At 41.5% G+C, this 11549-nt stretch overlaps 1 protein-coding gene across 1 annotated transcript; it reads right to left on the bottom strand.

Annotated features, from left to right (window-relative positions):
- Positions 1-3156: 3156 nt before the first annotated feature.
- On the bottom strand, positions 3157-9609 carry LOC145439268 (kelch repeat and BTB domain-containing protein 12-like). Its single transcript, XM_080316765.1, has one exon. It carries the CDS (start codon positions 5759-5761, stop codon positions 4064-4066), a length of 1698 nt encoding a protein of 565 aa, XP_080172891.1. The 5' UTR covers positions 5762-9609; the 3' UTR covers positions 3157-4063.
- Between the last annotated feature and the right edge of the window lie 1940 nt (positions 9610-11549).

The raw sequence follows: 11549 nt of genomic DNA, 5'->3' as shown, positions 1-11549 counted from the left end.
TCGGCATTACAACAAAGTAACGTAATTTATGAATTCAAGTGCCACTGCGATTGTCGGTACGTATAGGAAGACCTTCAAACGGTTGCAGGAAAGTATCAAAGAGCACATCCCACCGTCTATCAAATCTTATATCTCGAAATCGCAGCAAAACAATTTGCATGTTTTCGAACACAACCAGGACATAGGTCAAAGGTCTTCTATCGGCGAACATTTACTGGAACATCAAACGTGTTCTGCTAATTATCATGAGGACATGCTCTCTATATTGGCTAAGGGTCGCAATTTATTCCATTTGCCTGTTCTTGAGTTCATCAGCATCACTATGAGTTAACCTACTCTATGCCAACAGAAAGAAATTGTGCCCCGAACCCCGTCCCCGATCCTTATTAGCCGATTCCCGGTCCGTAGGCCAGTCACTGGGGCCTTACCTGCCGCCCGTGCCTGGCTTCGGACTGCCGGGGATAGTAGACAGTCCCTAGGCCGTCGTACCACAACAACTCCAAAAATCGTGGTTTCCCCCCCAAGGGAGTTTACTCCCTCCCCACCCCAAATGTTAGTGAAGAGTCGTTTGGCCCCTGTCTCTTCACCAAGCCCTATTCCATCGCTTTCGGAATTGTTTAAAGTACCATTGCCGGGCAGCCCGAGCTCTACTCAAGAGCTCCTTGCCCGGTTGGACCGGGGAAGTCCCTTCCCCACCACACGCGATGATCTGAAACAGATATCGTCGGTGGGAACGAGTCCGAACACCGTAGACTCGCCTCCCGTCGGTCAGAGCGTGTCTCCCTCGCGCCCACCAGCGGACGAGACTCGCTCTGTGACGGCTGAATCAGCGGTCGGCCGCTCCGAAGTCACCGGAGCTGTGGATAGCTGTGAAAGCCCGACGAGATTGCCTCCTTCGGTAAGTGCACGTGACGAACTAAATGTCGACGTGCCTTCTCCCGAACCGAGCGCACCTCGTGCACAAGTCGATCTGCGCGAGTTGCGCTCGGAGCTTGCGGACTTGGTGTCAGAATGACCTCACAACACCTAGGCTTTCGGGCACCTTGAACGTGAGTTGGAGCTCTGGACTGACCGTGCCTCTGATTGCAGCCGCCCTCCCGGCCGTAAACGCCCTAGGAACAGATACTCGCGCGAAGCACAACGGCGTGCAAAGGTCAATCAACTGAATGGCCACCGCGAGTGTCGACCTGGGGCAGCCCAACATCTGCGGTCCGCTTTCTGGCGCAATCAGAAGGAAACGGTCAGACAGATCATCGAGGATGATTCTGGCAGTAAACGGTGTGAAATTCCTGCTGACGTCATCGAGCGGAAATTTCGTGCTGACGCCGCCGCTGAGGTTTCTGATAATGACGCTGCTTTTCCTTGCTGGATGACTCAGCACAGTTACCAGGGCAACCTGGCTTCTGCTGTTGACGACGAGTCGATTACTTCCTTAGAGGTAGCGGGAGTGCTGGCGACCTTAAACACAAGTAGTTCGCCGGGCTCCGATGGTCTCACCTATGGATTTTGGAAACGCTTAGACCCCAAGGGAGCTTTTCGAAATCTGTAGGCGTTGCCGACGAATTCCACTTGTATGGCGCTCGTCGCGGGTAATCCTGATTCCAAAGGACCGCGACGGTGACATGCAAGACGTCGGCAACTGAAGACCCATAGCGCTATCCAGGACGCTGTATAAGATCTACACGTCCGTAATCGCTCGCCGTCTTCAGAGCTGGGCATCCGAAAATTGGTAAATTAGCCCGTTGGGGCTAATTGGCTTGAGGTTAAGAACCACTGAGCTATGAACGAGTATGGCCGTGGGTCTGCACACGGCCTTACTTCGAAAACCAATAATAATCAACAATCATCAGATTTATATTTTCATCCGAACAAGACACACACAATGTACAATGCGATAAGTAGGGTTGTACTTAAGACAAAAATCAATTTAAAATAAAACGTGTTTAAAACAAGGCCCCTGTTTGAAACATGTTTTTAGTGTATTTAGTGTAAGTCATGACGTCACGAATATCAAATGTGACGTCATAGTGGAATGCCATTGGCAATTGAAAATATAGGATAAAGATAGCTCATGCAACCCTAGCGATAAGACACAGTGCGATGTAATGAACAGATAGGATGATGGTGAACGGCCAGTTGCGGTCTTTTAAACTGGCATCCACTTCGCCCTGGCGCACGATGTAATACACAACGTTTCGATGTTAGTCTCTATTCTGCGGCTCGTTCTTGCTCCTCCCTTTCTTTGTGAGTGCGCTCTTTCATCCGGTTTTTTTCTGGACTTTTTGTCGCCGTAAGAACAGCGACGCGGGGGAATAGCACCCCGGAATAACTTCCGACGCGGAGTCGCACCCGGGTCGCCCGGGCGGTAGGCGCTTATCGTCACCACTTTGCTATCCCCCCGGCTTGCTCAAACGTCACAAATTTAGCTGGACTCACACTGTGACTGAATCCCATTCCCATAGTTCGTCAGGTACAACTAGAGCAGAGGTCTCAAACACGCGGCCCGCGGGCCGCATGCGGCCCGCCAGAGCATTTTGTGCGGCCCGCGACGACATTTTGGAATTTCATATTCAACTGCCATATATCTATTTGAGATCACGCTAAAACTACTGTAAAAATCCCGGAAATCTAAACAAACTTCACTATCACATCACTTTTAAGAGCTACCATGCGGTAGAAGATCAGCTATTACGTCACATTTCAAGTTCATTACGATAAAACGTGACCCGTTGATGATTCGTGACTGAAAATTGTGATTTGGTTTGGTGCGACCTTATCGTAAAATTTCTCGATTTCGGATTATCTCTCTGATTAAATAAAAATGACTCGAGTTGAGTCGGGTCAAACGGTAAAATCAGAGGACTTGCGACTCGGAACGGTGACTTGGTAAACCTACGAACGCAACAATCTATGAATCTGTCATGGGAATAGCAATATGTCAAAAAGTCGTAGCTTGCGTTGCGTAGTGTTTATAGCTATCAAATCAGGTCAGTATGGCGACCATTGGTATTCTCCAACCCGGCCGTGACGTATAGTTACATGCTGGGTGCTGTTTGGTCTCATTATCCATGTTATTGTCGGTGGCGAGTAAGGTAATATCAAGCTCTACAGCTGTAATACCATTGAATTCTTCGCCGATTGGGCATTTCTGTTCCAAGAGTTCTTAACCAGGGTGCGTAGACCCCATCGGGGTACGAACCACCACATCAGGGTGTACGAGCTGCATTGTGGAATAAGGCCTATATGCTGTGGAATATTTTCTTGGACAATTTATTCAACTGGAAAATAGTCTTCCTGCTACGCGCGATTTTATGTGAATGGGCTTTCTGATCTTAATATAGGTACCATCAGAAATTGAGCTGAAAATGGACAGGGCTACGACAAATCTTATTGGAAGCACAAGGTATAGCCTACCATCGATAAAAAGGTTAAGAACCAATGCTATTACAATGACTCAATAATGATTATATTCAAGTTGTTATTGATATGTTCCAATAATAATAGAAGGCATAATCTAACGCTGATTTAATTTGACTTTGGCAATGACAGTAACTGCACGACTATATCAAAACCAGGATTAGGCTACACCGTTCAAACACTATGATATTAGATCAATCGTCAGTAAATTTAACTTATTCTACATAAAATTGTGGCATGTTAAGGGTTCACTAGTTGCTATATTATAACTCGACAGTTTTACGATGTCACGAAGCATCCTCTCGCATGATGTCTATAATTCATTAATTAAAAAAATCATGCCAGGCACAAAAACAATTATATTCAGATATTTGAAAATGTGAGTTTTTCGTGTCAAGCGGGAATAGTAAAATAGCAAATTAGGCTACATTTCCAAGATGTTTGTGGAATGCCTGTCTGCAAGGTCCGGTCAAATATGGCCTAGTCCGAAATTATACATTGAATAACCCTATTATTGATGCTGCGGCCCGCGACGTCATCGAAAACTAGGAAATTGGCCCGCGAACACATTTGAGTTTGAGACCTCTGAACTAGAGAGAGCGCAATCCAGTCGAACTCAAACTCAATTTTGAGCTTCGCTCTTTGGTCACTGATTCTTACGCAATGTTGACGTAAAATGAGCATGAACACTACGTAACCTTATAGACATAGTATTGGTATGTGATACCGATAGCTTAACAATTGTGGATTTGTAAATCTTGAAGGAACGATCTACTTCAGGCCCCACTTTATACCATTTGTTATTCAGTATATCGTACTTCTCAATGTCACCAGGAGTGTCGTTATTTCCTACTATATATATCCAGTTTCCCACGTGATGAGCATTGTTCCAAGAATGATGAGCATTCATAGGCGACAATGACGACCATTGAGACGAAGTAACATCGTAGCATTCTACTTTCGTGACGTCTTTTTTTGCAATCAATCCACCAATCACAAATATCTTTTGATCCACTGCCACAACACTACTTCCATATACGCGATATCTCATTGGTTCAAGGTTAACCCACTCTGATGACGATGGCGTGAATCTGCAGAATGCAGACACTGGAGCATCATCTCGAAAACCTTCAATACAGTAGATCGAATTGTTCAATGATACGAGACTTGTATATGAAACTGCCTTGGGTTTGTTTTCCAGTAGACACCACTGATTTGCAGATGGATCAAATCTTTCGACGACATCTGTTACTTTCGTATGACTTCCTCCAATGACAAATATCGATCCCAACAAAGATACTGAGCGAGTACTCAATCCATGGTCTCCAATCATATCTGTCATCTTTTCCCATTTGGAATTTTTGCTTCGAACATTGAGTCGATGAACAGATTTATTCCCACATAAAACATAAATAAATGAATCGAGAAAAATCGTTGAAAACCTTAACAAATGCATAAACTTCTCGTCGTAGAATTTCTCTACTTTTTCTGTCACAGGATTGAAGGATCGTATACAATCTGTGTCTTGGTCGAAAAGTAGTATTAACTCACCGCCATTCCTTACTTTGAAAGGTTTTACTGTTGCTTTCATAAGATGCCCATTGATAAACTTGTACAAAACCAAGTCGTTGCTGATAATGGGATTCGTTTCTAGCAGATTTTTCAAAAATACCGGTGACATTTCATCGAACTTCAGTAATTCAAGAAATTCATTCAAATTGTGCTTATTTTTATGATTTTTCTCTATCCACTTTAATGATAACGTTAACTTTTCTTCCTCACTCAGTTTTGATTTTTCTGACCTGATTACACTGAGGATGTCATGCCTCTGCACATTTCCGAATTGAGACAGGTCTAAGATCTGCATGATGTTTTCTTGAAAAAATATTCTGCATTTTGAGTGAACGGAATCCAGACCATACATATCAGCAACTTTTCCTAGAGAGAAGTAATTCTGAAGAGTAATTGATTCGGCCAAAATCCCCGATACCGCCTGTTTCACATCTTCCAACTGCATCATGATTGCAACATGTAGAAGATCAATCATCTTTCCATCAGGAATCTCAAATTTACCTGAATAGATGAAATTGATGCAGTTTTTCAAACATTCCGAATCGACATCGTTGAAAGTGACTTTTCCTTCAAGACTCTCTTTTGTATCATGTTGCAACATGGCTCTAAAATATTCTGAACCAGCCGACAATACATTTTTGTGGGTGTAGTAGACATCATCTCCAACTTGAATTATGAAATCACAGTGATCAGTTTCTTGTTTCATTCGATATAATTCTGCCATCATTCTCAATGCATGTCTCTCAACATTTGAACACACAATCTGCGCCATGATAAACAATTATTTATATTAATATATATACCAGCACTGTTTTTGAAGTGAAAAGATGATAAGTTAAAGTACATTAATACATGCTACAAAAATCACATAAATCATCAACGACAGGAGTATGAATTGAGGGAATAGTCAACGTGCATTAAATCGCAATGGTGCACAATAGGGCTGTTTTTTAATTCTTCTACAGGCGAAGCGATGACATGTCGAAAAGTCACCATTCATTGTAATATCATGTATAATAATAATCATACATTGTTCGATGACTAACCAATTTCCGTCATAACTTGGCAACCTTACCCTTACTAATATTATCAATCAAATGCTGATATGAGATTCCTCGATCATCATATAGTTGAATCACACGAGCTTACTGCATATAAATGTATGGAGGATAATTTAACTCCACTAAAAGTCGAAAATATGGCTCATTATTCGTAATTCGTTTGGTAGAGGAATATAGGAGTCTCCGAAAGCAAACATCAGAATGCACTGTGAAGAATACAACCACAAGCTTCGTCCTGTTTCGTGTAATCTACATTGGTGATACAAAGGTTGTTTTCACGGCGTACCCACAATAAGTTCATTTTCTCAAAAGTAATCTACAGTCTGGAATTTTCGGCGTGCTCCACGCAAAATAAATATGGATTGAGAAACAGTTTTCACAAAGGTTTCAGTCAATAAAATTTAGCGGGTTACGTGGTTCCTTCGACAGCGCATTGTCGTCCATGTTCCATCCTTCATCGCAGTAAATGTGGTTCAGCAAAACTAGGGTTGCCATATTTTGGGATCCGAAAAGAAGTACACTTTTTGCAAATTACAAAAGTCAGATTACCGGACTTGAAAACTGCTGATTTTTTTAAGGGAAATCATGTTGTGTTGACTAAAAAAGGGTCTTTTTTCCAGTCCTGCTCCCGAACGACCCGCCCGTACATCCACATTGTAGACTCTACGTCATTTATGGCGTTTTGTAGTTGTGCCTGTCCATTATCCTGGCTGTTAAAGCTGGCAATTATTTCCAAAAAGGAGGACATATAGGCTTCATCGAAGGACATTTTCGATTTCCTGAAAAGGGATAACAAATCCTCCTGCAGGAGATATGGTAACCCTATAGCAAAAGGTTTGTCGTAATCTAGAATCTAACTATATCCTGTCGTAATCTAGCAGTGTTTCCTGAAATTAAACCTTGTTTTAGCCTTCAAAATTTAGAATCGCTTTCCCATCGTAAAACTATCATTTGCACATCATGATGCGGTCGAATGGTTATACTGTGGAAAATTTCTACCCCCTGATATGTGGCAGCACGGTTCCAGGTCTTTGCACATTCCGCAGAGCTCGGTTTCCAGCTTTTGGCAGTCCATGACAGCCTATTTATGACTGCTTTGCACAGTTACTTACTTACTTGAGTAGACTTTAAGCCAGAAAATTCTGCATCTACTTAAAGTACTTTTAGGCTGATTTCAAAGGGCCTCTTTCTTACTCGTACTTGGGTGGATTTTTTTCGTCGCTACATCTACTTTTACTTGAGTAGCTTTCTTGACTACTTGGACCAGTTCTGTATACTTACTTGAATCTATTGCGAATGTGCCAGACTGAACCTCATATTCTGTCCAATATGTTTGTATCCGCCTTGTGAAGTCATCTTGAGTTCTTTGTTACAGCGGAAACCTGATGAATTAGCAGAACTCCCTTGCCCCTAAATATACTGCAGTGTGCAAACTGTGGTACGCTAGCCAGCTGTGACTAATTTTGAAAATTGTGCATCAAGTAAGAATGAAAAATTCATTCGCGATCTTTTGAAGGAGCGGCATGATGTGCAAACACCACTTGAACAATGTATGCCTCTGCCAGAAAGAAGGTGTTGAAAAATGTTGACCATTTGGAATAAATGTTGCACACTCTTGCCCTTAGCGATAAACGGTGTTGTGGAGTTGTATTGCTCGGAGTACCTGGATTCCTGGGCTAAAGCAGCCGTGGGATATTGCTTATTGTCACATTTAGCTGACTAACATGAAGTGACTGTTCAACGACTTGCAGCGCTGTCTATTCCTTGGCATCGTAACATCAGATTTTGCAATGAATAGCAACTGAGTTATGTACATAGATTGTAATCTAATGAAAGATGCTGGGGAAAACGTACATAGAAGAGCAAATTTTCTAGTAGCTCCATCACAACTTTCGCTTGGTGAGAGGATTCTGTATTTGTTGGTGCCGGATTAATACTTGAAAACAAGCATAGTTCAAAGTGGGTAGGCCTAGCTATAAAAAGGCTAGCTACCTGGCTCGCTCAGATTAAACTCTCCGCATCTGACGCTTCCATATGCCGTCTCTTAGAGTTTCCTAGCAATTAAGTCAGGTGTATTCAAATTTGCATTGAACCTTATTATCTCCACCTATCTTGTCACAGGAAATTGTTACTAATTTGATGACGATGCAAGGTACTATTGTTTGTGCACGCACTGAATGGAATAGCCTTGATTCTAGTCAACCGGCAGCGTGTGTGATGGCCTATTAACACGGAAGTGAACTTATGATCAATCAATGAGTGCTAGAAACAAAAGACTTCTTACATCTCGGGGTCGCAGGATAAAGAATTCTCGAATTTTCTGACGCCCATGAAAGTTAACGAAAGATACCACTCCCATCCACGTCATACTTCTTCATACCGGACAATTTGCTGCAGTGAGATAAATATATCTAATATATGGTCGCTATGTTGTCATACGGAAGATCCAGCGACATGTCACAGAATTCGGGTGCCTCAAAGATCAGACATGGGGTAATCGCGATCGACGATTACATCATTTTCAAGTAATCGTAATCACAATCGATTACATTTGAAAAAACTCCGGAGTAATCGTAATCGACTATACTTCCCATATCTAATCGATTTCTTTGTGAAAGAACGATTACTTTTAATTTGTACAAGGACTATGACATAAACTGAATATTCGTGAACAAGGAAGATGTATTATACCAGGTTCATGATAACACAAACGTCTGATTTTTAAATGCCATTGCTCATTATTACGTCAGAAGTAGCCTATTAGCTTTGCTAGTCATTGCGTAAGAAGTATCCACAGTAAATAGATATTCGATGTACGTCAGGTACATTCGTGTGATTGTAAGAACACCCGCCGTGCTGTTTATTAGGTTATCAACCCGTTCCACACGCCAGTACCCCGGAGCAGGATAATTAATCACCACTCTACCAAGTAACTTGTCTATTGATGTTTGGTTATGCAAACGCAGTTTGACCGTTGCTGCCTGGCGAGCAGAAGGACTGTGTAGTACGTACGTACACCGTATAACGTACGTTTTCGTCGTTTGCCTATATCAAACGATAGTTCGTTATATTTACTTGATTAGAGAGTTTTGGCTGTAACAATTTAGGCATGTCGAGTAGCTTGCCAACTCGAATTGAGACTACTACCTCACTTTCTTTGCTTCCTATAATCCGAGCCTAGTCCTGAGACCCGGCCAAATGTAACTCGAACGATTACAGAATAGGATAACAAATTTACTACAGAGAAAGATCACGTCAACGTCGAGGCAATATAGTGACAATAGCGGTTAACAACAGTTAACTCTCTAGGCTCTAAACTTGCAATCTAAATCAATAAAATACAATCACCTGAATGATGGCAGAAACTTACAATACTTATACAATACAAATAATGCCCTATGGTACATTATATCCCTAAATTTAGTCCAACTTCAATCACCGATGCTATCATATTACAAGCAACAAAGCGACTAAACTTCAACAAGTGTCTATCGGGACACGAGGGGAAAATCTCCCCAGCGAGGGCACTATTGAGCTGTGAGGCTCACAATAACTTGGCCATTTCTCGTGTTACACACCGGACAGAGATTTGAAATTTTGTACTCGTCAAATATAACATTACGGATTCCACAACGAAGCATTAAAAATCAACAGTTGCTGATATATATCACAACCGAACCGTTTTTGCCGTTTCTCGTAACGGCACCTTGCAGGACATTACCAGTATTAAGTTGAAGGCAGAATTTTATGATCTCTTCATCTTATTCTCATATGACTCTACTCGAAACATGCGCTAATCGTTATTTCATAATTCTTTACTCAACATTGGGACCTGCAGCCATAGCCATGGGGTTATATATCATGTTAGCGTGGGTTGTAGCTAGAATCAGGACCAAAACAGCTATTCGTCCCCCAGTCCAAACGTTAGTCTTTGGCCCCCATAGGGTGCTAATTTCAAGTTGAAGACTGAATTTCGTCAATAACATTGGTAACCGCTTTGCATTATTATTAATTTTTATTCCTCTCTCTCTCTCTCTCTCTCTCTCTGCCCCCGATGGTCAGATTTACCTGTAGAGCTGGGGGCACGTAGCCTAATTCATAATTATAACGTTTGTTATCTTGTTATAATTACTTTAGTGTATGTTGGTAATTCGTGATTTCCGGTATGTTATATAATCAAAAGATATTGTTGTATCCTTAACGTAGCAGACTAAAAGAAAAACTTTCGTGAGACGCACACATAAATTGTCATGTCTTTAATGCTCTGTGGGTGTCCGGGTGGCATTTGCATTGTGGGCTCGGATTGGAAGGACTGGACTATTCGTCACGCCCACCCAGCGCGGCTATTGACAATGGGCACATACCCTAAGTTTCGGCCAAGGTCTTTCTTTAGTAGCACACTTCGTGAAGTCGCGTGTTGGTTGAAATTGTATGTCTTTTGGTGTGTCGTGGCACGGTATTGACTGGAACTTAAATGCCTATTGCTATAAATTAGGGTTGCATTTAAAACAAAAATAAATTTAAAGCGAGCATGTTTACAACATGCCCTTGTTTTTTTTTCAAGCCTTGACGTCACCAATGTGGATTGACATTGACAATTGAAAATATAGGATAAATATAGCTCCTTTGACGAAATATTTGTACTATAACTGTTGAACCGACTATTTTGAGGGGTTCCAACCATCTCATATCGATGTACGTCGGTCAAATCGGGTGGTAATTGTGGAAAGCATTTACACAATTATGGCATAATTCTACAACTTAAAAAAACACAATTTAGTTTTTTTTAAAGCCTTTGTTTAAAACACTGTTTAAAACAAGTTTAAACAATGTGTTTCAAACAACCATTTGTTTTAAATGCATGCCTACTATAAATTTTGTATGCTTTTTTGTTGAGGGGGAGCGTATACATTCCAAAATCAAGCTTATCTAGAGAGAATTTTCAAGTTAATTAAATCTTTCTAGAATACTCAATAATTTATGTTGGTTTACGAAATACTCTTGAGTTCCCTCCGAGCTCGCTCACCACGCTATTGAGAAATTTGGGGTGTGGCAGTCATGGACCTGGCAAGAATGCAATTGGTTGGGTGCGATAAATCGTCCTCTATAAAAATGGGCAATGGGTACATTATGACGTAACAAGCAAATGACGCATATTTTTAAAGGAAGTTTATTATCTCATTAGGCCTCTGCAGCGCAATCCATATATTGTCTTCCAATATAATTTCTAAAATGAAAAATAAATGTAATCGTGAGTAATCGTGATTACTTTTTCAATGTAATCGTAATCGTAATCGAATAATTCCTGATTTTGCTGTAATCGTAATCGCAATCGATTACATTCATGAAGTAATCACCCCATGTCTGTCAAAGATACATGGATACAACCCCCCCCCCCCCTCATGTTGACTCAACCTGATGAGATATTGTAATGACTAACAGACCATGACAGAACAACAGACGATGACTCTTCTGAGAAAACTCCCACAACGTTTGCCT

The sequence above is a fragment of the Botryllus schlosseri genome, chromosome 5, assembly GCF_051294905.1.
Source record: "Botryllus schlosseri isolate E-star chromosome 5, Bs_hap1, whole genome shotgun sequence".
NCBI lineage: Eukaryota > Metazoa > Chordata > Ascidiacea > Stolidobranchia > Styelidae > Botryllus > Botryllus schlosseri.
Note: the sequence above shows the minus strand (reverse complement) of the source record. Positions and strands in the feature narration are given on the sequence as shown.